Genomic DNA, 27771 nt, shown 5'->3' with positions numbered 1-27771 from the left:
ACCCCCGAATCTCCAGGGCCTGAGATGAAAAGTCTCTGGTAAACGACCGGCATTCAGCTTTATCTCACTCAGTGGTGTCTTCTGTTTCCATCCATGAACGCCAGGACACTTGGGTGCTGCAGGTGACGGGGCAGCGGTAGGGAGGCCCCTCCCGCATCCCTTCTCAGAGCCCTGCCCAGCCAGCGAGCCTCGCCCCCGCGTTACCCGACGCCGGCGACGATCACTGCCACCCGGTCCCGGGCTGGGCCGCCTGGCAGCACAGCGGTCATTCCGGCAGGGGGCGCTGTCCGGCCGCAGTGGCCACGCCGGGCCGCGCTGTGATTGGCTGGAGGCTGTGGCCCGCGCCCACCCGGCCCGCCCCGTCCGCTAAGTGCAGCGCCTCGCCAGCTCCCGCCCCAGTCTGCGGGCCTCCGGGGCAGCGGCGGGGTCGGGGTGGTGCGGTGGTGCGGCGGTAGGGACAAGACCAGGGCAGGAGGGAACCGATCGGCCGGGAGAGCCCCACACACCCAGCAAGATGCTGTCCTGGCGCCTGCAGACGGGCCCGGAGAAGGCCGAGCTGCAGGAGCTCAACGCCCGGCTCTACGACTACGTGTGCCGGGTGCGGGAGCTGGAGCGTGAGAATCTGCTCCTGGAGGAGGAGCTGCGCGGCCGGCGCGGGCAGGAGGGTCTGTGGGCCGAGGAGCAGGCCCGCTTCGCCGAGGAGGCGCGCAGCTTGCGGCAGCAGCTGGACGAGCTGAGCTGGGCCACGGCTCTGGCCGAGGGCGAGCGCGACGCGCTGCGGCGGGAGCTGCGGGAGCTGCAGCAGCTGGGCGCGGAAGAGCGCGCCGCCCGCGGCCGGCTGGACGCCGAGCTGGGCGCGGAGCGGCGCGAGCTGCAGGAAGCTCTAGGCGCGCACGCCGCCCTCGAGGCGCTGCTGGGCCGGCTACAGGCGGAGCGCCATGGCCTCGAGGAGGCCCACGAGCGCGACGTGCGGGAGCTGCGCGCGCGCGCCGCCGGCCCGACCCTGCACTACCGCGCCCGGGCCGCCGGCCTCGCCGCGCCCCCGCCGCGCCTGCGGGAGGTGCATGACGGCTACGCGCTGCTGGTGGCCGAGTCGTGGCGGGAGACCGTGCAGCTATACGAGGACGAGGTGTGCCAGCTGGAGGAGGCGCTGCGGCGGGGCCAGGAGAGCCGGCTCGAGGCCGAGGAGGAGTCGCGGCTGTGCGCGCAGGAGGCGGAGGCCCTGCGGCGTGAGGCGATCGAGCTGGAGCAGCTGCGCGCGCGGCTGGAGGACGAGCTGTTGCGGATGCGCGAGGAGTACGCGCTGCAGGCCGAGGAGCGGCAGGTCCGTGCGCGGGAACGGCACCCTCCTCCCACGCCTTCCCCCGCCCCGGCGCCCCGCTCATGGTGGGGTGGGGGAGCGGCGGGGCTCCCGGTGCGCCGCGTCGTGGACGGATAGGGCCCGCCCAGGGGTGCCCAAGTGGCCCAGGGACCCGGGCGCCGAGAGAAGCTTGGCTCTGCGGTGGACAGCAGGGTCCCAGCATCTCGCGCAGTCCATTGGTCCATCGACTCAGCGCGCGAGGGCCATGGGGCGGGTCCCGGTGGATAGCCCTGACCCTCTCATCTTGTTACCTCGACAACTTGTTTAGGTCTTGACGTGACTGAGCACATCCTGACAAAGGACCCTGTTGCTCTAGGTTTTCTTTCCATTCCTTGTGCTTCCTCGACCTAGTAGACCTAGACCTAAAAGTCAGCCAAGAAACCTGTCTGACTCCCCGACGTGACAGTCCATTCCTTCTCGGATAGGTCACGGTGTTGGGAGGTTTCAGGGCAATGGCAAGTCCTTATCCAGAGGGTCCCTATGGGAAAAAGTTAAATTGGTTTCCAAAACGGCTTTTATTTTGCTGGAATGTTTTCCCATCCGAGGCATCTGGTTGTGACTCCCAGGGAGGCGAGGGGTTGTGTGTGGGCCTTGTTTGTTCTTGGGAGGGGCAGCAACCATAATGCAGAAAAGAGCTTGATCACAGACATTTTGCTCACAGGACAAGCTGGTGTCAGATCTCTGGGTAGTGTAAAAGTTGTGGGAAAGCGGTCCCTGTGACAGGATGTTATTACGAGTGCGGAATAACAGAAACAGTTACTAATTCAGAGAAGCAAAGCCCAAACCCTCTTAACACCTGTGGCTGATTTATTGTCTGTACACACAGTCCAGTCCTAGCCTTTGGCCCCCGCCCAGCCTCAGCCAGAATTGGAAATATTCCCAAATTATGCTATCAGCAGTTCTCAGGATGACAGTTGGAAATAACATTTGTACAATTTCAGAAATATTGTGAGAGCAGTTTACAGCTGAGTTAAAGATCTGAGATGGAGTAATTTTGTGCTTTTTAAACATTATGAGTGAAGGGAACATGGGAGTTGTGGTATGGAGTAACGGGGGTGATGTGACAGGTGTCCACAAATGAGCAAACCTGTATTGATTAGCCCTGGGTCCCTCGAGCTGTGCTATAGTTAAAGTATTCAAAGAGCTGCAGACTAGATGGGAAATCATGTAAAACAGAATGGCACTAAATTGGGTTGTGGGTTTTGTTTGGTCTCTGCCTCATAATTTTGAAAGTGTTTTCGCCTGGGCTTTGCTGTAGGTAGAGCAAGGACAGGGACCAGCTGCAGTATTTGTTGATTTCCAGAGACTGTGGAGCACCTGCTTCCCTTTTCAACAACCGTGGCCAGGGGTTTGAGTTCCACAGGGCCCCATGCTCTGTGTTGAGTGAAAGTTAAAAAGTATCTTAATGCGGGCGTTCATGAAGCTTTAAACCAGTGGGTGTTGTGACTCAGCCAAAAAGAGTGTCTACCGGACTTTCTGCCCAGGGAACCCCCATGCTGCCTCAAGGGCCTGTGCTGTGCAAATAGGTTTGCAAAATGCTTTTTTGAAGCGTGTTGTGTGGACTCAACCCTCACTATTCACATACAGTCAGCTTTCACTTGGCTCATTTTGGACCTTGAAACTCTGGTTTCAGTGTTCTTTATAATGGCAGAATTCTTTTCCCTTAATGAAATCTTCAGTGGAACTCCACATCTGAAACAGGTGAAATCATAGTTCTTCTGACAGGAGGAGAGATGGGGACTTGGAAGTACAGTTAGAATCACCATCCTTTGTCACAGGGACCCTGGAACCCACCTGGGGAAGTGCCTTTCCTGAGGTCACACTTGCCCTGGGACTAGGACCGCACCCTCAGCTTCCAGTCTGGTGATACAGCTCTCTTGTTGGAATTAGCTATTTTCTTCTAAAAGTAAAGAGCAAGAAAAAAATGTCGATGAGAACTTGGATATTTTTCAGTTCCAATTTGTTGAGGTTTCATTGTACTGAATATTACCCGTTACTACCATATCCCTATTCTGAATCTTTCCCCAGTTAGCTTAAAGCAACTGTCTTTCAAATCGCATTCCAAAATATTCAACACCAATCATAAAAATGCTAGGAATTGTGTTAAAGAGTGAGTATTGATAATTTAATTCCGAGCCCTTAATTTTTTCACATTCTGTAGAAGTTCACTCTGGGAGACTGAAAAAATCCTAAAAACTGGTTTAACTAATATTCTATAATGTTTTGTTAGTCAGAGTTAGCCTTTATCAAGTGCATCTTATGTACCAGGTACCACTGGTACCAAGCTCTTCACACATATTCAGCATTAGTCCTCCCACTAATCTTAGGAGGTGGGTACTAATATTAGCCTCATTTTGCAGATGATGAAACTGAGACACATTGGTTACCTAGTTAGTAAATAGTTAAACCAGGATTCAACTCTGGTTCTGCTGCCTGAGCAGCTAACCACTGGGCAACATTCTCTCTCTTCTGTTTCATCAGAGAAACCTTTAACCAGTATTCCCTTTGCATTCATAGAAGAATGATGATTGCTCTTCCAAAGGGCTAGTTTGGAGGTGCCCTGTTAACTTAAAATCCTAAAATACTTTTTTTTTTTTGTCGTTTTCATGACCGGCACTCAGCCAGTGAGTGCACCGGCCATTCCTATATAGGATCCGAACCCTCGGCGGGAGTGTCGCCACGCTCCTAGCGCCACACTCTCCCGAGTGCGCCACGGGCTCGGCCCCAAAATCCTAAAATACTTTAAGACCCTTTCAGCTGGCTGTCATTAGAATAGTTTTAGCATTAGTCTCTTCCATTTATTTCATTCTGTGTTCCATGTGGTTTAATACCTCCCCGCCCCTCCTATACCTGGAGGAGGGAGCTGGCTGCGGTGGAGGGTGGCCCCCACAGAATGTCCAGCATCTCCCTGGCCTCTGGACCCCATTCTGCAGCTCAAGGGGGAAATACACTCACTAGGTAGGACTCTACTCTGAGAAAGCTGATCCTTCCCAGATGGTCTATGTGCCTTCTCTATGTGAGGTGATATTCACTGGCCTACCCCACGCCTCAGATTTGTGAGCACAAAGTTTGCTGAACTGACCTCCAAGTTCCAAGCATTTTATATGTAGTCTAGATCACTTGAAGCCTGAGTCACATACCAGTCTGTAGGAAGGGGCTTTGGGAAAAAACAAGATGTTTGTGATTTATGCCAGCCTTATCTTAAACACTGAGATTTTTGCTTATGAAAGTGAGCTCTTAGCCACTGAGGCTGTGAAAGGATTCCAAGCCCCCAAAACATGATTGAATGAAAACTGTCTTTTGATTGGAAAGAGGACAAGATGAGCCATGTAGCTAAGGGTCAGCTCTCTGCAGCTGTCCTGTCCTGGCCTAAATTCTGATTCTGCCACTGTTTGAGCTGGTTAAGTTCTCTAATCTGTTTGCAACTCAGTTTCCCCATTTGTGAAATAGGAATAATGAAAGTAGTAGACAGGTTGCATATGTTCAGCTCATTCATTCAACTAGCAGCTGTTGAGTGCTTATTGTGCCCAGCTCGCCTCTTCGGTGCTGGGGATACAGCAGTGGAAAATACCAAACAAAGCAGGGAAAGTCTCTTAACCTCAAAGGCCTCGAGGTGGAAACAGTGCATGGAGTTAAGGAGACAGGATGCCAGCGTGGCTGGGATGCAGCAAATGAGGGGCAGAGTGGCTGCTACAGGACTTGGATTTTGAATGCTGTGAGAAGCCACTGGATGGTTCTGGGCGGAGGGGAGTTGGGACCTGACTGTGTCTTAATGGAATCACTGTCACTGCTGTGTTGAAAACAAACTGTATTGGCAAGAGTGGGAGCAGGGAGACCTTGTTAAGAGACTGTTGGAATAATCAATGTAGGAGGTGCTGGAGGCTTGGGCCAGGGGTGGGAGTGAGGGGGCTGAGAAGAGGACCTACTTTGAAGTTGAAGCCAGCAGGGTTTGCTGATGGGTTGGATGTGGTGGGAGAGGGGGAAAAATTAAAGTTGACGCCAGGGCATGGGGCTTGAGCAACGTGAAAAAGGGGAGTGCTCTTTGCTGGAGGGGGTTGGTGCAGGGGGGCAGATTTGGGTGGGAGACCTGGGTTTGATTCACACATGTTCAGCATGAGATGCCTCTTAGATACCCACCTGGGACTGTAAGATCTGAGTCTGCAGTTCAGGGTGCTGTCTAGGCTGGAGCCATAAATACTTAGCATCTAATTTATGCTTATTATTAATGTATTTAGTTTTTGTGTCTGAGTGAGGTTATCACAGTTTTTAAATCCCCTCAAGCTCTAGCATTCAGGATTCTAAGTGTGTGACTTGCTTAGCAAGGGTGGCTCCTGTTTGGTTAAGAGAAAATTCTTTTGACACTAGCAGCAGCGTGCTTTCCCTGGCATAGAGCTAGATTTCATCATCAGTGGTCACACCGCCCAAAAGTTCTCTAAATAGCAGCTAAAAAAGGTGACCTCTCTCTCAAGCTTTTGCAACCTTAGGTGAAACTGCTTCTGCTTGGGTTAGAATTAGCATCCCCTGGCTGGTGCTCCACTGCCTCTGGCCTGGCCCTCAGCTTGAAAACTTCTAGCCAAGCAGAGCCCAAGTCTGGGCTTTCCTCAACCAGCAGGAATTGGTTACTATTTCTGCAGAGAGCTTTGGGAGCCAATAAGTTTTATGCTTCTGCTTCCAAAAGTCAACTAATTTTCCTTTGACAATTTAGGAAGAGTTGACTCACATGGAAGGTGGTTGGAACTATGCTTTTTTCAACTTAAATATAGTTCGATTTTCCTCTTCATATTTTGTGGGGTACAGATCTATTCCATGTCCTCTGGGAGGAGAGAATCTTCGTGTGTACCCCTGTGGCATGGCTGGGAAATGCTGACCTGCTTAGGAGGTTTGTGGTTGGAGAATTGAGTTCATCTGATATTTTTTTCTAAGCATTTGAATAACACTTGAATTTCTCTGTAAAGAATAAATTATTACAAATTCTCAAGTTTTGATATTTAGGTCAAATTTCTTGTAGTACAAAGGGTAGATATGTACTATATATATATATTTAAATTGTTTACAGCACATTTTATATTATAACCTTGTACTGGGATTTATATTCTCTCTAAAACAGGGCAACATAGGATTTTAACACCGAGACTTAACTATAGAGTGTGTGAATATTGTGTCTAAATTCTGGCAGCTCTCACTTAAATCAAGACTGGCAAATGGTCTGCTTTGGTGAACCTCTTTATCTGCTTATAATGCCAGCTTTGGGGTCTGTTAACATACATCCACCTGGGACATTAGCCAGTGATTCTTAAATTTTGTTTTAAAAGCTAAGTGTTTTTTGTTTTTAGCACCCTTTGTGTATGAAGAGAATGTAACAACAATCATTGGCTTAGAAATAGAACGGTTATGGGAAGCAGAACTGTTTATGCATTTTAAAAAATGACGAATCTGGTGTGAGAGCTTAGTTAAGTCCCTTCCTTGGTTTCACAAACATTACATATTTAAATGTTTATTGTGGCACCTCAGCATCTAGCAAGGTGCATTTGGTGGAGTGATTCTAGTAGCAATGAAAATATATTCCTTTTCCTGATAGTCTTACCATTTTTGAATTACTACAAAAATAGAAGTTTATAGGTGTAGCTTAGCTTAGTTAATTATGTTCAGAAATAATACTATTTCATGACAAATAGGAAGTTAAGTCTATGGATTATTTTAATGTTTAGATATTTGCTTGGTTAATTATTCCTTAGATTAGCTAGTTAACAGCTAGGAGGAAAACACAAAACTGTAAGATGGTACAAATGAAGCCATTGCCTTCATTAATTAAAAGATACTGTTGACCTAAAGTGGTACATTTGGAGGACAATATCATCTTGATCATTTCATTTTTAAATTCAGTTCACCAAGTGCATGCTGTGTGGCTTGTATGAGGGTACTTCAAAAAGTTCCCAGAAAGATTTGTATTATCTTTCGATTTTGTTTTTCCACAAACTTTCTAAAGACTCTCGTGTGCAGAGGGCACTGGGGTAGAGGTGGGGTGCAGAAGGAGGAGTACTTGCAGATGGGGGAGAGACATCCTGCTTGAGTGCAGCCTCGAGAACACCATGCCAAGGCGACCTTCATTAACTGCGTGCTGCTAGCACTCCCAACAAGAGAGTTTAGATCTGGGTCTGAATTTTGTTATTTATGCCCAAATATATTTCTCCTCAGATGATTTTAAAGTAGCTTTTCTGGGGAAACACAGAGCTGTATATCAGTTTACCTGCTTATTGTTGGGAAAGCCTGACTTTGGGGGGACCTTCTAATTCAAATCTGAGTGGCTTCTGTTTTAAATATTGTAAAACCCCCAGTTTTTAGTCTTGGCTTATTTTCAGTAGCATCTTAGATGACTGGTTTGATGTATGGCTTTCCTAAGTGGACTGGTGCCTAATCTGTAGACATGATTTGAATAAACTCCTAAGCATTCATGTTTATTAGAGAGTTTGAACAGAGAAGCCATGTCCCATCAAAATTTTCCATATGCAGTAAAAAAAAAATCTTCCATGTGGAAGAGATCGAATATTTGACATAATCCTTGCAAATGACTGCATATTTAATAAGCCTGGAGGTTTTTCATCTCTTTCTATGCCCTGAACTGTTGATACCTTTAGTAGTTCAACCCAGTAAAGCTCCAGCTCTCTAATCTAAAAGCCCTTTTGCTCTCTTTAGCGAGTGATTGACTGCCTGGAGGATGAGAAGGCGGCCCTCACCTTGGCCATGGCTGACCGGCTGCGGGACTATCAGGAGCTTGTGCAGGTGAAGACTGGCCTCAGCCTGGAAGTGGCAACCTATCGGTAAGGATGCTGTGCTGTGTCTGCCTTGATGGAGCCAATGGAGTAAAATCACAATAGTCCCTGTGCAGTCCCTGTAGCTTTGTGACAAGCAGGGAGCAGCCCTTGGCATGGCCAGGCAAGGAGGCCAGGGCCAAGGGCAAGAGGAAGATCAGGGGCTTGCTCAGATCCCTGTGCATGTGTCCCCCACGCCCTCAGTGATGGGAGTAGCCAAGCCTCGCCCCCTTACCTAGTGTTTGTGTGTTTAAGAGCTTTATACGTGTCAACTCATTGGATCCTGTGAACTAGATACTGTGTTTACAGGTGAACAGACTTTACACAGAGAAGTTACAGAGCTAGAAACTGGAGGGCCAGGATTTGGACCCAGGAAGTCTGAGTCGATCTGCCTGTTGTACTGCTGCTTTAAATCCCAGAGCCCTGACACCCCTCCTGCCTCCCCCAATGAGTTTGGCCTAAAGAACTGCACCTCTGCCAAGAGATTAGCATGGTGCTCTAGGGCAACCGGCTTTATTTATCAAGATGTTGACTTGCATTTAACATAGCTGACCCGGATGAAAAGGTCACAGAGTGTTCAAAGGGGCTGGGTGCGGGGTGGGGCAGAGAAGGAAGCCCCGTGTCCTGTGTCCCCAGTGTGGCCTGTGAGCCAGCAGAGCAGCACTCCTCACCCCCCACTTTTAAGAATGATAACAATAGCCACAATTATGGCCTTACTGGCTGCCAGACAGGGTGCTAAGTACTTCGCAGCTGTTCTCTGTTCCCAGTCACCCTCCGAGGTGTATACCACTCCCTTTTACAGATGAGAGAGAGGCCTGGTGGTCAGGGTTGCAGGCTGGTGGGGGCAGGACCAGGTAGCTCTGGCTCCAGACCTGTGCCTTACCCACGAAACCGTGTAATGTGAGCATGATGCCTGCTTCGTTCCCAGGATTGTGGTGAGTATACATTGATCGCAGGTGTGAACGAGCTTTGAAAACTGCCTTGGCAAAGGAGTAGAAGGCATAAGTCATCAGTGCCATGCTGCGGTGGCTTCATCCTTAAAAGATGGAAGTTAAACCTGGAGAGGAGAAGAAGGGGACCAAGGCCCATTCCCCTGGTCAGGGGCAGAGCAGGGCCAGAGCCCAGGCCTGCTTCAGAGCTCCCTGTAGGCTGCTTCTGCAATCTTCTGATGATGACTTTTTGCTCTAAGACTGTCACAGTGGCCTGAGTTTCTTTGATGTCCATTAAAAGACAGGGCACCTGGCTGGTGTGTGCTTACTGTCCACACTGCAACCTTGGGCCAGCTGCGCTGTCCTTATTGCCTGAAGGACCGGCGCCAGCCTTTCATCACAGCCTTTGTGACTGTCAGTGAACAGGGAGCAGGCTGTCCGGCAGCCCCTGGCCTGGACCCAAGGTGGCTGCCCAGGGGCGAGGCCTGCCCAGGGGCACAGCAGTCCCTGGAGGAGCTGCAGCTGAATAGAGGGCTGGTCCTGGGCCCAAGCCAGTGGGGGCTTTTCTGGATCCCCCTCTGAGAGCCATGCTCCGGCTGAGTTCTGTGGAAGGGACTGTTGGATGGGGCTCAGAGAGGGGAGAGGTGGCACCGGCCAGCCCATCCTTCCTGAGCCCATCTCTGGTATTCTCCTTGGAAATCTCATGGGATGAATACTTGCAAAGTTAAATTGGTAGGGTATTCAAACATCTGCTGAGCTTTACTAAAAAGGAAAACTTCAAAACAGTCAGGCTTTATTTGGGAGAAGAAAGCATTAATCAGAATTTTTTTGGTTGCAAATGACAGAAATCCTTGTCAGACTGGCTCAAGTCAAAAAAAGGAATTTATTACTCATGTAACCAAAAGAGTCCTTGGTTTCAGGCACAGTTGGTCCAGATGGCTGGATGAGGTTGACAGTGACCCGTCCCTGCCTTATCTGGTCCCTTTTTTCTGGGCTCTGTGGCAGGATGGGCTACTGGGCAGTTCTAGGCTTGTGTCGCCTGAGCCTCACGCCCCTATTTAAAAGAGGGAGCCTCTTCCCAACCATTCTGGCAGGGCTCCCAGCCCAGTGCTGTGGCTCTGTTGGGTCATGTGCCCATCCCTGGCCAGCAGGATGAAGTGCTCTACAGCTCAGATGGGGTCAGCCTCTCGTGAGCCACGTGGATTGAGACTGGGGTGGGAGTTACCCCAAATTGGGCACTGTTCTGGAGTGGATGCCCAGAAAGCTGACTCCTCTGTCCGTGTTAGGTAATGCCTGATGTGAGATGAATCTTTTCCCTAGGAAGGCAGTTAGATTTTTCTGTTCCCTTTTCATAATAGTTCTCTGGGTTGGAATCAGGAGAGTTTTGTTTTGTGCTTTGTCTCTCTGGGATTTTGAGCCCTTTCCTTCCCCACTTTGTCCCGCCCCCTCTTCTCATCCTGAGAAGACAGGGTGCGCAGGTAGGTGTCTTGTCTGAAAGTCAGGGCCTGCCTTTTAGGTAGGGTATTCTCAACACTACCAGCTTAGCTTCTGTCGGGGGCATCAATCCTGAGCCATTCCTGCTCACTGTTAGCAGCCTGACTGTCGGCAGGGACAGAGTTTATTGCTTGTCTGTTGCCACCTTTTCCCTAACCCAATTATTGATTGAATTGGCCATCTCCTAGGAGTTCAGGAGCCATCTGTGCTTTCAGGGGAGTGAGTGAGTCATTGATTTCACTGCACTTCTTTCTGCTGTCCAAGTTTGCACAGGAAGATGAGCCCCGCCAGGAGCCTGGAATACGCTGGGCCCTGCCCAGCTGCAGATTACCACCCTTAGTGTGTAGAACTGCTGAGTCCTCCTGCGTCACAGCACTTGGGGTTAGGTCTGAGAGATGCTCACAGACATAAAAGACATGCAGATGGCTGAATAATCCCAGAGCTAACATTTTGTTTATTACCACTGAGTGTCTTAAAGGTTAAGCCCTTGTCATCCTTGACGGGTAGTCTGTGCTGCTGCTCAAATTCTGAGGACACGTGTGAAAATTCCTGTTAGTGCACTTTTGTTCATCTGACCCTTACTCTTTCACTAAAGTGCCCGTTTGGTCTTTGCAAACCTTGACCCACCATCTTTGAGAATGTTGGCCTCCCCCTACACCCTGCCTTCCTGAGGGCAGTGGGGCACTCACGCCCCACAGGGCAGAGGGGCAGAGATGATGACACTGTGGCTGGGATTGCTCTCGACCTCAGGCTGATTTGCTCCAGGTTTTCCTGTGGCAGCCATTGCCTCCAAAACTGCTTAGTTGATGCTTAGATCATCGTCCTGTGGGTCATCTGATTTGAAATCGCATGTATAAGGGAAGAGACTGTGACTCTTTAAAGCTCAAAGCACATTTTGCTAGAATTTGTCCTCTGTTCCACAGCCAGCTCTCAGGGGTCTTGAACACTTCCCAGCCCAGCTATTTGGCCCTTCCTGATAACCTTCCCAGAGAAGGAGAAACATTAATCGTAAAATAATATGTGTATATTTGTAATTTCTAAATATAGACTTGTAACTTATAAATGAAGATATAATTTAATAAAATTAAAGCAAACCTCACAGTCCAAGGCTGGAGGTTTTCATCAAACCTCGTCAGCCGGTTGGTGGCCAGGGAGGATGCTGGCACCTCGCCTGGCAGGTGAGTATGGGAATGAGACCTTCGAGTGCCAGAAGGCAGGCAGCACCGCCACCACCCTATCCTGTGTTGCAGGTGGCGATTAGCAGTAGCTGTGGCACTGGTGTGGGGCTGGTCTTGGGGCCGTTGATACAGCCCGCAGGCTGGCACGGGCTGCGCTCCCTCCCGCCTCTTTGGCACCAGTGTGGTTGTGTGGGGCTGGAGGTGGCCATCCGCCTCATCTGCAGCAATCACAAGGTCTTTCCTGGAGGGCAAATGTTTATTGCACTAGCAGCGGGTGGTCACAGAGGAGATGCCTAGACACGGGGTGGGTGTGGGTCTCAGTCTGGACTGCGCCTGAGACTCACCCAGCCCTGGAGATTCTGATTAGGTTAGCGTGGGATAGGACCAGGCATGGTGGTTTTAAACCTCCCTGGATGATTGTCAGGTGCAGCCAGTGTAGAGAAGCCCTGGCCCAGGGCCTCACTGCTCACAGAGTGGCCCCGGCCCTGCAGTGTCTACCTCATGAGGCATCGCAAGCTTGTTGGAAATGCAGAGTTTCGGCCTGACTCCAGGCCTACAGGATCAAAGTGGGCCTTATAACAAAGTCTCAGGTGATTTGTGTGCTCACCACTGTTTGCTGAGCGGCCCAGGGGCATCCAGTAGGTACCAAGCCTGTCTCACAGCAGCATGGAGGCCGTGACAGGATGGATTGGTGGAGGAGAGAAGAAGGTGTGGGAATGTTCCACAAGCTGGCACTAGGCCCCACATCTCAGTCTTGTCTGCTTGCAGCCACGTGTGGCTGTCCCCACAGGGCTGCATTGGTCCTGCCCAAGGTCATAGAATCTTGTGGAGCCACTGGAGGGACCACATTTTAGACAAGGAAGTAACTCGGATTGGACAGAACTTGAAGCTCTGAACGCCCCGGATGAGCAACACAATTCATTCCTTTAAGTCTTAATTTTTCAGAGTCGTGTCAACATGGATAGTCTGTCTAGTTCTCCCATCATTTTGTTATGAAAATGTTCAAACATTAAAAAGTGGAAAGAATCGTAAGCACTCTTATACCCACCACTTGGGTTCTCCAGTGAAATTTCACTAAATTTTCTTTATCTCATGACTGTCCACCTGTCTGTCCCATCTTACTTTTTGATTCATTTCAAAGCAGCCTTCCTGTCCCTCTGATCTTTGATGGATAAGTAACAATAGCGGTCCTTTGTTTAGCACCTTGCACGTGCTAAGTGCCTTGTAGACAGTATCTCTGATTTTTATGACCTCACCAAAGAGGCATATTTTGGGTGTGACGAAATCCAAGTTCAAGGAGGTTATATAAAAGTTCATGTAGCTGGTAAGTAGAGAGCCTGAGATTTGAACTTCGGGCCTTAAGCCAGGGCTTTTCAGCTCGAGGCCCTGCTGACTGTGGAGCCAGAGAGAAAAGTGCAGGATGTACTGGGATACTGTGGGCAGAAGAAGGTGAGGACACAGCCCCTGTCCTCAGTTCTAGGATGTGATGAGCTGGGTGCAGTGGGAGGCTGACGAGGCATGCAGGGAGAGCTTTCTGGAAGAGGCAGTGCTTGGTTCTCACAGGAAGGGAAACCAGAAGATGACCATGTGGGAAGGGCTTTCCAGGCAGAGGGAACAGCCTGGATGAGGACCTGAGGACTGAGCTAGTGTGGCATTTGGTGGCCCCATGTGAAGAATGAGCAAGAGCCATATCCGTGAGGTTGTTGAGTGTACTGTGAGCTCATGTCTGTGCCTTCAGCCTGCTCCAGAGATGCTTGTCATGCAGGGTACAATGCTGGGCTCCGGGGACTGCAAGGGGGCGGCCAGTGTGGCCTTAATGTTGAGAAACATATGCTATAGATAAGGTGGTGTGGACCTGTGTAGCTTCCCACACGGCAGGAAACAAGATGCCACAAAAGACGCACAAGTACAAGGTATCTGGAGATCAGAAGGAACGTGAGAATCAGGGAAGGCTTCAAGAGGGAGGGGAGGTTGATCAGGGTCTTGAAGGATGAGGGAGATTTGAACAGACACGTAGGAGAGGGGGAGGTGAACAGTAGGGGTGCATGGGAGGAGGGACCCAGTATGTTTAGGTAAAAAAGTCAAATAAGATGTTAAAATAATAGAATGCATGTTTCCAGGCAATACTGTATATGGTTCACTGCCAGCCCACAGGACCAGGTAAAGATGGTTCAGAGAAGGGACGGAGAGCTTCCAGCCGCGGTGATTAGGAGAGATTTTCAAAGGGGGTGGGGGTTGAGTTGGGCCTTGAGGGTGGTGGGGAAAGTGGGGAGATAGGAATTGAGCTGGTGGAAAGGAGTCAGAAGGAGCTGCAGGTGGGTGAGTTTGGATAAGAGAATGAGAGCAGGGAGGGTAATGCAGGGGGAGCGCACAGAGGTCTGGGAAGGAGGCGGGTTGCAGGGGCCTCCAGTGCCTGCAGGCTGAGGTGGGGCTTTCTGTGGCAGGCAGGGGGCAGTCTAGGCAGGTGCCATGGGGGGTGGGCAGCTGCAGGAAGGTGGAGGGCAGGTGTCTGTGGGCAGGTGTAGGGAGGCCTCAGGAGTTTCTTTCTAGTCGTTGGAGATTGAGGTGATGAGGACCTGCTGGAGGTGGCCGTGGCGGTGTCAGCAGAGCTGGCTGGTGTGGACAGGCAGGGGGGCCTGGGAGGCTTGTGGGTAAGAGTGGGTGAGGAATGTGCTGCTCGTCAGGTGCTGTTGCATGCCAGAGCACCCAGCACAGAGCCCTGGCCGTGAAGCAGGTGCCCACAAAGCACTGGTGGATAATCTGAAGACGGTGAAAACGGTGGCAGGATCTAGAACCTGCCGTGTCCCAAGCCCCTGTCACTGCTGATTGAGACCTTGCAGGAGTGCCGTTAGAAAATAGCCTCCCAATGTGCGACTACCCAGGAATAAACCAAGTGCAGAAGCCACCACGCTGAGGCCTGTCCTGGATCTCTGGTCTGGAACACAGGCGATGCTGCCTCTGTCAGGGCTCAGAGAGTCCCTGCTTTTTATGTTTTGGTGAATGAAAGACATAACGATTGTTCTGAATTTCACTGGAAAAAAAATGGAAAGCAGGGCCAAAATGAGTGCTCAAAAGAAAAATCCTGAAGGAGGTCTTGCCTAGCCAGACATGAAAATGTAAAGCAGAGATTTGCTGCCTGGAGTCTTTCAGGCAAAAGCCCTTTTAAAAGGTTAAATTAGAAGCAACAACATCAAAAAGTGTTCTTTGTGTGTCTGTGCAGGGCAGAGCATGCGAAGCTTTCTCTTCCCTCATTCTGATTCCGGTGGACAGAAACAGCCTGTTTTAACTGAGGAAAATATGATTCGGTCCTGGTCTAGATTTAGACTGCTAATAAAGTGATGCAAAAACTCCTCATGTTTATAGCCTCTAATGATATTTCTGGTTGCTCCATTATTTTTTAGGCCACCTATACCTGTTCATGTGTCTGTTTAAAGGAAAACATTTCTTAGGGGTTTCTCAAGGTCTTGGAGAAGTACATTTTGTTTTTTTTTTAAGTTAAATCCTATTTTTTTTGAAGACATAAAAACGTGTTAACACTGAGACTTATCTGGTTACTAAGTGAAATATTTGAAATTAATAACATCTTGTAGTTTTAAGAATACATAATTGAGAGGATCAATTAGATATATTTGGTTGCTAGCCAAATAAACTAATTAACACTTAGTTAACCATAAAATATAGGTGCTCCAGAATCCTTTCCCCTCTTGACCTGCTTTAGTTAACCGATGATTCATTTTCTTCAGAGTTGTAGGAGATGATGATGGTGATGTGGGTGTGACAGATGACATTTATTAAGCACTTATTCCGTGACACCCATGGTTCCAAGAACTTTCCACTTATTTCCTTGATGAATTACTACCACAAACCTTTGAGTCTCCCCCATTTCAGAATCGGGGAAGCTGAGTCATAGTGGGTTTGGGTGGCCTGCCCAGGACATAGACCTAGGAAGTGGCAGGTTCAGGATTTGAATCTGGGCCACCTCACTCCAGAGCTGGCTCCATTAGCCACTCCCCGCACTTCCTCTCTCTGTTTTGTGAGTGACCTTTTGTCTCTCTGTTGATCCCCTGGTTTTTCTTAGTCTCTACTGTTGACCTAGAGATGGCTTTCGGGAGTTAATAGTGACCATGGAGGGAATGACCAGAAGTCATTCCCGGCGCCCTCTCCTCCTGGGCCTCCTTGACGTAAAGCCGTGGTGGTTCTTGCCCTTTCCAGCTGAGATGGCGATGCTCCTGTGTGGGTAGAATCCGGCCTGTCCCCCTCCTCCCCTCCCTTCCTTCCCAGTGACCTAGTGGCATGGGCTGTCCCCACCCTCTGTGGAGCTTGGTCACCAAGGGATGCTGTCCTAGGGCATCTTTCCTGCCATGAGCCCTCCGCAGAGCCCAGGACAAGGCAGGCCCCCGCAGGTGTGGCTTCTGGAAACATCTCCCAACTGCCCCTCCTTTCTCCCTCTCGGCCTCATTTCGGGGGCGGCATTGCACCCACAGTGCTGAGTAACAACGACATGCCCTGAAATTCCATTAGGATAATCTGTGCCACACAGAGCTCTGCTGCGGGCCTGGGTAGGACGCTGGGGGCCCATTAGGGCCTGGAGCCTGGCCAGGGCCACCTTGCAGCTCACTTCCTCACCCAGGGTTTGTGTTGGGCTCCCAGAGGAGGCCTGGGGCTTGGGTTTTCCTCCACATGTTTGCCTGTCTTCCTGCTTGGGGGCCCCTGAGCCGTGGAGCTGGCTGAAGGGCTCACTAATAGCCCGTGAGTCAGGGGCTCGGCATTTCTCCCAGCCTTGGAGGCAGCTTTCCTCCACCACTCTCAAAATAACCAGCTTTAACTGCAGCCTCGGGGAGGGCGCTGCCCAGCTCTTAAAGCTGTATGAGTGTTCCTTCAGAATGTTCCTTGAAGAGCTTAGAGGAAATGGCACGTTTCTGGCCCCTGTCAATGGTTTTGTCTGTGCCTTTGCTGTGCTAGCCTGGACTGTGTTCGTCTGGCTATGTCAGCTGAATTATGGATGGCAGGATGCTGTGTCTGCCATTGAAGTATGCTCCTGAGGTATGAGTTAAGTGATCGGCGTCCAGCTGTGCATCTAGGGCCCTGTGCTAGGTGCTTGAGTAGAGAAGGTGATACGTACCCTGCCTTCTGGGAGCCAGCCATTGATGGGGGGACACAGATGAGGGACTGAGCTCTTCCCCACACTCTTATAGGAGAATACTCTTTTCTCCTGCTCTTACAGGAGAGCCATTTAGGGGCATCTTGAATGAAATCACCAAGAGATGTTGAATTGACTTTCATTAATAAGACCTGGAAGGTCTATCTGCAGGGTCTGCACTTTCTGAAATTTGTATGAAATATCCTGGTCTCTGGCCTCACAGGGGAGGGTAGAGAGCACAGGCCACCTGAGTTTGCAGCCTACTTTTCTACTGTCGAGCTGTGTGCTCTGGGCCAAGACACTGTGTCTGTGTACCAATCCTGTCACCAAGAGCTAGGACACTGACCAGAGGCCCTGAGCCAGGCAGCTGGGGCCACACCAGTGAATAGATGGGAGGGTTGTAACGGCGCTCGCTCGGTGCTCAGCCTTAGCCGAGACTGCTGAGGGCCCTGGGCGTGGGAGGCCTGGTGCTGTGTCTTGTCCCCAGTGCTAGACCACAAGTCACAGGGGGTGGGTGCCTCGTACGGTTGATAGCACCACTCAGGGTCCTGAACTTAGTAAGAGTTTGGTGTCACTTTGGATTTCCCCTGAAGGAGGAACAGAACCATTCTTCTTTGAGGTGGGAGAGGAGACGTATTTGTCCCCCAAGGGCATGGATCTCCTTCATCCTGAGCCCCCCACCCCCAGACCTGTCATTTATGTCTTCTGCTGACCTGGGCTCCTCACAGGCACCTTCTGTCCTGACTCGGGCTCCGTGGCACCCGAGGCTTGCTGCTGAACAGGCTGAGGGAGCATCTGAACTGGAATGTGGCCCATCTCCCTAAGCCCTGCTCTGGCCCCCTTAGCTGTAGGACACACCTCTCTGCTCCTGTCATCCTGGGGTGCAGACATGGAGTCTGGCTTTTACCCTGAGTGCTCCTCATATTATACACTCAGAATCTTCTCCGTGGTGGAAGCTGTTGTGTTCCTGGAACCTAAAATGCCTTGTCATGAGGGTGTGGGATTAATGGGCTGGTGTCCTGTTTCCTGGCTTTCTCCCTGAGTGGAAGGGCTGGGGCCCCGGGTTACTGCTCCCGGGCAAGCCCGCTGTGTACACCTCGAGTGCAGTCCCTCTGGCCTCCTTTGCTTCCTTCCAGCTGCCCACAGGCTTCTCACATTTGTGGGGATCACTACGTTTAAATCAGTGGAGAGAAAACTTGGCATGGTTTGCCCAAACTGCCAAGTCCCTGCTCAGATCTGCACACCCTCCTTTCTTTTCGTGCCCAGCTCTCAGTAGTGGTGTCAGCGTTTCCAAGTGGGCTCTGGGTCTGGTTGCCCTTTGCCATATCCAGTGTGTTTTTTGGGTCTGGAGTTGGTGACTTCACGTGTTGCTCTAGCAAATCAACAACGTCAGGTCCACAGCCACCCTCAGCCGCAGGGGTCTCTGTGAGCTGACGGGCATCCTGGTGCTGACCCCCACCGCATGCTGGGGCCGTGAGGCCAACCCCCTCAACGCTGGGTTCTGCAGTGCTAGGCGGGAATGAGGACTTAGTGAAGGCTATAATTTTAGAGTTACGGGGCTAGACAAAGCCAAAGAACACACCTACCTGGGGACTTTTCCACTGTTTTATTAACGAGATGATGGGCTGTAACTCTGGATGAAGCGAGGCCTGGGAGTGTGGTAGTGCGGGGGTCTGCAGCTCTTCCTCTTCCTTCGCACCTGCCCACCTTCTGGCTTTCCTCCTTCCCCATCTCCAAGATGTCCCCATGGAACCCAGTTTGAAAACCAGAGTAGTCCAGCTGCCTTATTTACAAACAAGTGCCAGCTTGCTCTGCTCCATGCAACTGCCCCCTGCCCCTTGTGACTCTAAAGACCCCAGTGGGGGTTGTCATTTTTCCAGGGCCCTCTAGCCCTGGGGTACGTGCCATGTGTGGGCCCTGCCCCACTTCCCAGAGAAGCCAGACTCTGACCTCCCCTGCGGGGCCTACTCTCTCCAGCACCACCTTGTCGTGCTCCTCTGTGCCCTGGGTTGGGAAGGCTTTCTAGGAGGGCTCGGCTGTCAGTATCCCTGAAGCCCTAGCCCACTCTTGTTTTCATGCGGCCAGCATCTGCTAAGCATCTGTCAGGTGGCAGGCACAGTGACAGAGCAGTGTGGCCCTGCCCAGGTCTGCTGAGGGTGACAGGTGGGCTGGCTCCCGTGTGGTGCAGCCCCTGCCCCAGCCACGTCTTCAGACATGAGTCCTAGAACATTTGGCACAGCGATAGTGTGGTCGTTGACCAAACACTACATAATACATTTTGTTAAAGGCCCTTCTTGCTCTTTTATTTCCTAATGAATTTTGTTTTGTTTTGTTTTAAATTATTTTTACAGGGCCTTACTGGAAGGAGAAAGTAACCCGGAGATACTGATCTGGACTGAGTACATTGAGAACATGCCACAAGGTACATATAAGAAGAGCTAATTATTTAACTATAAAATGCTTTCTATCTGAACTGTTCTAATTTTGAAAGTAAGTTTGAAAAAAGCAAAGGAAGTGGCTACTAATCAGTCTGCCAGGTACCAGTTAATATTTGACATGTATAAAGTAAGAATTATTCATTCACCAGATTTCAAAGTTTGCTTCATCCCCTAAATTTTTTACAGATGGATGCATAAGTCTGGAAATCCATCACATAACCTAGAGAGAGGGGAGAGAGAAAAAAGGGCTCAGGACCAACCTCCAAGGAGGACCAACATTCTAAGTCAGGAGCTTGCTGATATTTTACTAGTTGTCATTTTAGAACCCAGGAAGAGCTCAGAAAGAGGGACAGTGGGTGTCTCTGTTAACTTGTTTTATTTATTCATTGTTTTTTAAGCGTCTTGAAGGATGTAGTGACTTAATATTTGTAAACTAAATTTATTTTAGCAAATACATATTATGCCAAAAGAAAGTAAGCTTTAGAATAAAGATTACTAATTGTGAATTCTTTTATTACACTTTGAGCTTCCAAATAGTTCTGTGCCCTGTACATTATAGGTGTCCATCAACTAACTGTTGAATAAATGTACAGGTAAGTTCCTAGATTGTGGATGTACCAATACTTATTAATGAGCTTATGTTTCTTTTGTAATATTGTATAAAATAATGTTGGCCACTTGCCAACAAGATTATAGACATAAAACCAGTCGGTGATCTTCTGTATTTCTTGTTGAACCTTAATTGAAAATCAGGTGATTCCTGCACTGTTTCCTGGGGGCTCATCTTCTGGGACTTCTCAGTTTAGGATCAGTATGTTGACTTGAAAAGAGGAATCTCTGTGGAATATGTCCTGGCTTGGTCCTTTTCCTGTATGTTGGGATCTGTCTGAAGAAGGCCTCTGGCCTTGGCTGATGTGAGAGAGACGAAGGGGAGAGAAGGCTGTGTTCCAGCTCTGGGGGACGTCTAGGAGCACGTTACCCTGGTGGAGTTTGCAAACCCCACAGGATAGCACTGTCTATGGGTGGTCTAGAGCAAAACCAGAAGCCCCAAGGATGCCCTCAAACTCCAGGATCATGACATTAAGACAATGTTGGCAGCTAGTCTGCTTTCTGCACTGTCGGTTTTTCAAATGAAGAGGTAGTCAGGTGTAAAAATAGAAAAAATCAGGACACTTAAAAAAAAATTAAATTCTTCAATACTTGTTTGCCCACTGTGGAAATCAGTAAAAAGTAAAAGCATATTAAATGGTGGTTGTGGGGGTAATGCTATTTGGTGTTTAATAGTTATACACTTTGTAATTATAGAGCTTTTCTTGGCTAAAGTGAGTAAAATAAACTTATCTTGACAAAGTAGAAATTAATGATTCCTAAATATCATAATATTGTGAAATTTTAGCCACAAAAACTAGCACCTCTGACCTCTTGTGCTGTGCTTTGTGATCACTTGTTTGATATTTTTGTTCAGATGAGTAAATATATTTTAATATCAGTAATTGGAGAAAAGTGTTGGCCTGAAGTATTTGTAGTGCTATCTTTTATTGTAACAGAATTTTTAAAACTACCAAAAATATAATTTGGGTACTGAAAATATTTATAATGACCTTTATGTGATAATAGTGTATGTTTATTATAATGAGGTGGGATTTGGCCTGCAACAGTGCTTTTAAGATGAAAAAAGGAAAGGATGTTTGTCATTTTAATGAACTGTTTGTTCAATTTCTACAGAGCTCAGAAACATATCCTGTCAATATACCGACTCAGTATTACAGAGGAAAAATGAAAGAAATCTATTTCTGAGGCAGAAAGCACCTTTGGCGAGTGTAAATCACAGCTCGGCACTGTACTCTAACCTGTCGGGGCACCTTGGGTCTCGGAGACCCACGTCTACCGGAAGTGCTACTGCGAGAGGCTTCCTGGGCTCAGGATATTCTTCCTTGGCCACAACCCAGCAGGAAAACTCTTACGAAAAAACTGTCAGCAGGGAAGCCAGTTTCAGAACTTTCTCTCCAACTTATGGCTTTTCAAGAAATACTGAAGCTCAAGTGAAAACATTCCCCGATAGACCAAATACTGAAGGTACAAGGGGTGTACCCACTTATTTAGCCAAAGATTCCACAGTTGCCCACGGGTCATCCCGAGAACGCCGCGACAATGTGGTGGCAGGTGCTTCTGAGAGCACTTGGTCAGATGAGAGGACTGTCATTGTGGAAAAGAAAACAGAAGCAAAAGCCACAAGAGAGCAAGAAAGAAACAGGACAGGAACCATCAGAACGAAGCACGAAGAGAAAATGTTCGATTCTAAAGAGAAGGCTTCAGAGGAAAGAAACTTGCGGTGGGAGGAGCTGACAAAGTTGGACAAGGAAGCGAGAGCGAGAGAAAGCCAGCAGATGAGGGACAAGGCCAAAGGGACGGAGTCGGCGAAGGAGGAAAGTGTAAGAGAAAGGGACATACCAATTAGTCTAGAACTATCCCAGGACAGCAGAGCGGAGGTGACCCCAAAAGGTTCACAGACGCCCGCTGGGAAGGATGCTGGTGGGGGTGCGGGGGGAGAGGCGGGAACAAGAGAGGCGGGGTTCAGGCTGAGCGCCAGTGACACGGCCAGCTCTCTACAGGGCGATTCCATGACAGAAACCATAGCAGAAAACATTGTCACCAGCATCCTTAAGCAGTTTACCGAGTCTCCTGATATGGAAGCATCTCCTAATTCTTTTCCTGACACAAAAGTCACTTACGTGGACAGGAAGGAGCTTCCTGGTGACAGGAAAACAAAGACTGAAATCGTCGTGGAGTCCAAGCTGACAGAAGATGTCGACATTTCAGGTGAAGCTGGCCTGGACTACCTTTTAAGCAAGGATGTTAAGGAGGTGGGGCTGAAGGGAAGGCCGGCGGAGCAGGTGACAGGAGATGTCATCAACCTGGGGCTGAAAGGAAAGGAGGGGAGGGCCAGGGTTGTCAACGTGGAGATCGTCGAGGAGCCCGTGAGCTACGTGGGTGGTGAGAAGTCAGAGGAGCTGCCGACCCCATTCGAAGTGGAGGAGGTTGACGACGTGTCTCCCGGCCCCAAGGGGCTCGTTGAGGAGGAGGAAAGTTACGGGGAGACCGATGTCACATTCTCTGTTCATCAACATGAGAGGACCGAGCAGCCCCGGGAGAACATAGCTCACGTTGAAGAGGTGACAGAAGCAGGTGACTCGGAGGGAGAGCAGAGTTATTTTGTGTCGACCCCAGATGAGCACCCTGGGGGGCATGATGGGGACGAGGGCTCAGTGTACGGGCAGGTCCACATTGAGGAAGAGTCCACCATCAGGTACTCTTGGCAAGATGAAATCGTGCAGGGGACTTGGAGAAGAAGAAAGAGGGATGATGCACTGGGAGAGCAGGTTGTGAAGCCCCTGGATGTTCCAGAACCCTCTCTGGAAGGGGACGTGGGTCCCACGCACTGGATAGAACAAGTTAGCAGTGGTGAATTTCATGCTGAACCCACAGTCATTGAAAAAGAAATTAAAATACCGCATGAGTTGCACACCTCCATTAAGGACGTCTTCTCCAAGGAGCCCCGGCACCAGCTGGTGGAGGTGATCGGGCAGCTGGAGGAAACCCTTCCCGAGGGCGTGAAGGAGGAGCTGGCCGCCCTCACCAGGGATGGGGAGGATGAACCCGGCAGTGTTTCTGTCGACGTCAAGAAAGTCCAGACCCCGGGTGGTGATTCTGTCACCTTAGTCGCTGAGGTCAACCTCTCGCAAACTGTGGATGCTGACCAGTTAGACCTGGAGGAGCTGAGCAGAGATGAAGCCAGTGAGATTGAGAAGGCCGTGGAGTCCGTGGTGCGGGATGGTTTGACCAAGCGTCAGGGCCAAGCATCTGGAAGCCCAGACGGGGAAGATGGAGCCGAGGCCCTGGCCACCGGTAGTCGCTTCAAGCGCTGGGCCACCAGGGAACTGTACAGCCCCTCTGGTGAAGGGGACGACACCAGCCAGGTCTCCTGCAGCACGGAACAGCTCACTTCCCAGGGCCCTGTGTCGGCCACCGTGGAAGTCAGCAGCCCAGGGGGCTTCGTCCAGTCGCATGTGCTGGAGGACATGAGCCAGTCTGTAAGGCACATTAGACTAGGCCCCACTGAAATCTGGAGGACTGAGCAAGTCTCCTACGAAGGACCCACTGCAGAGGTGGTGGAGGTAAGTGGGGAAGGCAACCTAAGTCAGGCAGTGAGCCCGGTCGGAGCCAGCTGGTCTGTGCGGCACGTTACGCTGGGTGCTAATCAAAGTCAAGTGTCCCAAGAAGTCGTCTTCAGAGGCCCTGCCCCTGCATGTCTGGAGGCAAGGGACACAGAAGAGCCTGGCCCGGCAGAGCTTTCCACAGATACTGACAGAAGGGGGAGGCCCAGCACATTTGGCTCCAAGCAGTTTCATGCTGAAAAGGAAATTATATTTCGGGGTCCCCTTTCTGGGGCAGGGAATGGTGGTGATAATTTTGCAACAGAAAAGTCCCTGGGTACCCAGACTTCTGTAAGGCATCTTCAGTTAGGTCCTAAGGAAGGGTTCAGTGAGCAAATCCACTTCACAGCCCCCCTTTCAGATGAACTGGAGTGGGGTGTCAGCGGAGATTCTCTTCACACTGAAGAGTCACCAGGGAGCAGCACATCTGTCAGGCACATCAGCATCGGGCCTCGGAGACATGAAACCCCTGAGCAGATAGTTTACCATGTGCCAGTTCCTCAGCCTGTGGAGGGTAGCGACTCAGAAAGCGTTGTCCACACACAGGGCTCAGCAGATGTGATGCAGGCCGCTCGTAGTTATGCCGTGGGTGGAAGAGTCCTCATGACTGAAAAGAGCACCTTCCAAAGGGTCTATTCTGAATCTCCTCAGGAGGATAGTGAAGGGGACACGCTGGGTGCAGAAGGAACACCAGGCATTAGCAGATCCCTTAGGCACATTCAGCTAGGTCCCACAGAAACCAGAACCTCTGAGCACAGTGTTATCTGTGGACCCGTGTCCAAAACGTTTGTGCTTGCTGCTTCAGCAGACTCCCCTGAGCTAGGAGGGTCAGTGGACAGCAGCAGAGTGCCAAGGCACATTGCCCTGGGGCCCAAAGAAACTTCGTTTACCTTTCAGATGGACGTGAGTAACATAGAGGCGATCCCCAGCTGGACACCAGAGGCAGGGACAGAGGCAGAAGCTCGCAGGGCCTCTGACCGTGGTGCCTGGAGAGATGCTGACAGTAGGAATGACCAGGCAGCTGGCGTGAGCTTTCAGGCCTCTGCTGGGGACGGACACCAGGCCCCTGGAGAAAAGGGCATGCAGCAGGCCGACTTCGATAAGACGGTGCAGCTGCAGAGGATGGTAGACCAAAGGTCGGTGATTTCTGATGAGAAGAAAGTGGCCCTCCTGTACCTAGACAAGGAGGAGGAGGAGAGTGATGGGCATTGGTTTTGATAAGCAGATACATTTTGTCTTAAATGGCATCTTGTTCAGTAACATGCCAACATACAAAGGCGTGCACTTATTTCAAGGGGTGTGGGGAGGCTCACCATTAAACCTCCCCTTTTATGCTTTCTTTAAAGAGTACTCCAGGCAGTGTCAATTTACTATAATCTGTAAAGGTTTCAAATTAATTCATGCCTTAAAAGGCACTGGAATTTTATTTTTGAGTGGGATCTTTTACAAAACACTTCTTTTTAGTCTTAAAGTTCCTTTTTCTGGAGTTTTCTCCTCACTTCTGGAGGTGATTTCTACCAGTTTTGCACCTGTTCATGGACGTGGCTTGTGTTTGTTTGAAACTATAATTAGTTATCTATAGGTGAGGTGCCTAAACATTAACCAGATGAAAGTAGTATATTTAAGAGTAGATTTTGTTTGCATGTGCTAATATGAATTAATAAACTAACATGTTTAGGAAAAAATAAATATTTTTCTCTTTCTAAAGTCTTTTCAAAAAGAAACCATAGGAAATAAGAAGACTGCTTATGTTAAAAAAAAAATCTGCTCAATGATTTCATCTTTAGTACAAAGTTACTTACAGAGTTAAATTCAATTTAAGACGAATGAATTGCTTTCTGTGTGCAAACCTTTTAAAAATATAGTACTTTATGGAGAGGACAGTTGTAGTCCATTGCAGTATTTCAAATTAACATACTTGCTGTGTTTGCACACGTTCCCTGCCCTGGATCCACGGGTAGGGGAAATGATTATTGGGAATTGCTTACAGTACTGTTTTTTTTTTTTTTTTTTTTTTTTTTTTTTGCGGCACTAAGTCGTTGAGTAGCGCCCAATCTGAATATTCTTTTTTGTTATAACTTAAGTTCTGGAGTAGCTGGCTCCTATCTGAGTATATATACTTAAGCTCTTCTGCACCTTAGCCCTTAGCACCAAAACATTTCATTTCACTGGTGGGAGGTAGACCCTGAAGACAATGAAGAGAGTGCTGATGCTCAGACTCCAGCTGGACCGGCAAGTTGGTCATGCCCAGGAAAGTGGGAAACACAAGGTGGACTGTGCCTCCCAAAGAAGCTGTTCTCAACCCACTCACGTGGTGGTAGGCTTTCTGAGCTCAAAGAATGAAAGATGAAAGTGACAACTACACGCCAAACTCACGGATTTATGCACTTTCAACAAAAACCATACAGTGGGGTGTTTTGTCCGGGGAAACGAATAATACAACACAGTAAGTAGAGTAAGATGGGAAGGAACAGAGTGCCTCCCCCGCAGCCCTGCACTGAGGCCCCCAGGACGGGCCCTGCAGGATGACAAAGGCCCCACAGAGTGTGGACCTGCAGATGTACAACACCTAGTTTAAGATATTAGGATGAGTGCGTTCTGTTGAATCCACTTTATTTTACAAAAGCGTCTTGTTTTTAAAGCTTCCATCTTTAAAGGTGGTGTAGCATCACATCAAGATTGTATCTCTAGCAGCACAGCGTTATTTTAGTCCAGACTAGTTTCCTTCACATTGTGTCTGAACTGTCCTTCCTGTAACGTGGTGTCACAGAACTGACTGTAGCACACTGAGGAATGAGGATTCGAGGTCATGCTATCCTTAGGGAGGTTATGATGTTGGGGCAGGAGTACGGCATTGGAGGGCCTTCCCTCTGGGTTTCACATAGTGGCCCTCAGACTCCCAAGGTGCATGGCTCTTGGTCCTGGTAATGGCTACAGCAGGTAGATTAGGGAGAGTGAGTTTTCTTAGTTGATAAGTGGAGGAGAAATGCAGCATAGCTTTCAAGATGATCTGTTTTAAAAACACTGTGAATCAGGGTCTAAAGAAAAAGTTGATTTGAATTGCAGGTTTAAACCTTTGCTGTTCATCTGCCAAATGAACTAGTGATTGTTAGACTGCAGGTGACTGCCAAGACTTGTCATTTCTAAAACAGTCAAAGATGTTCTGATCTTACTTTAGCTGTAATTTGTAATGGTATTCATATAAGTGATTTATTGGTCAAGCTGACAGCCTCCTCTTTGATGGCAAGACAGACTGACGATGAGGAGTCTGTTAGTCTAAGTGGCTTACTTTGATGTCACTATCCTAGCTCGTGACCTTGTAAATGGATGCTGATGTGAACAGATTATTAGTGTCCCACTTCTATTTACTTTTGGAAAATAAATGTCTTACATCTTAATTATCATCTCCAAGTTGTAATGGATGTCTTCAAGAAGTATCTTACTAGAAGTATTTACCATGGAATTGTAAACTGTGGTTGGTTATTAAGTCTCTGGATCACCAAGGAGCAGGGTGTGCCCTTGACGTTGGGACAGGTCACCCCAAAGCTCCGTGTTCTTTAAAAACAGTCAGTTTGGAGACAGAGAAATCAACTTTGTGGTTGGACAGGGGGTGAACACAACCAGTCTTCCTTTTTATTGTTGTTGAGATAAAACAATATTCATGTAATGTTTTTCAACTTCCCAATGGTTGCTTTGATATTAAGTTGTATATTTAGAATGAAATCATCAAAGAAGCTGATTTTGCTAACTTCCTGTTCCCAACAAAGGGAAATGTCACAAGAATGTGTAAAAATAAAAATCTGAGGGGGAAAAAACCATATTGTTCCTAAAGAGAATGAATTGTTTTCCAGTAGATTTTGGTGTGGTTTCTTTTAAACTCTAATTAAAAGCATCTGTGTGTTTACAGTCATGTTTTTATGGTAGCACAGAATTATTCGGGAGAGTGAATATGAAATATTCCATTTCTCTAATTCCTCAGAACTCAATATTGTTAGCACAGATCTACAAAGCATGGCAGACACAGCGTAAACCCGTAGGCTTGTATTCAAATATAGACTGGACAGTTTGTGGCAAAAACATCATCATCACAGCTTGGAAGATAAGTGCCAGTAGGACGTGAACAGCCATCCCATTTTGCATAGGATGGAGGGGTTTTCCAGGTCACAGGACTTTCAGTACTAAAACCAGGATAGCCCCAGGCTTGGTTAC

At 49.1% G+C, this 27771-nt stretch overlaps 1 protein-coding gene across 2 annotated transcripts; it reads left to right on the top strand.

The window, feature by feature from the left end:
• Positions 1 to 410: 410 nt before the first annotated feature.
• SYNM (synemin) lies at positions 411 to 27472 on the top strand. 2 transcript variants are annotated; one of them, XM_063092268.1, is made up of 5 exons: positions 411 to 1324; positions 8054 to 8178; positions 19262 to 19332; positions 21074 to 23523; positions 24460 to 27472. In XM_063092268.1, exons 1-5 carry the CDS (start codon positions 515 to 517, stop codon positions 24778 to 24780), a joined length of 3777 nt encoding a protein of 1258 aa, XP_062948338.1. In that variant the 5' UTR covers positions 411 to 514; the 3' UTR covers positions 24781 to 27472. The 2 variants fall into 2 exon arrangements, with proteins under 2 accessions (XP_062948338.1, XP_062948337.1); XM_063092267.1 differs by having other exon boundaries at positions 21074 to 27472.
• Positions 27473 to 27771: the final 299 nt, after the last annotated feature.

The sequence above is a fragment of the Cynocephalus volans genome, chromosome 3, assembly GCF_027409185.1.
Source record: "Cynocephalus volans isolate mCynVol1 chromosome 3, mCynVol1.pri, whole genome shotgun sequence".
NCBI lineage: Eukaryota > Metazoa > Chordata > Mammalia > Dermoptera > Cynocephalidae > Cynocephalus > Cynocephalus volans.
This window is presented reverse-complemented; position numbering and strand designations above follow the sequence as displayed.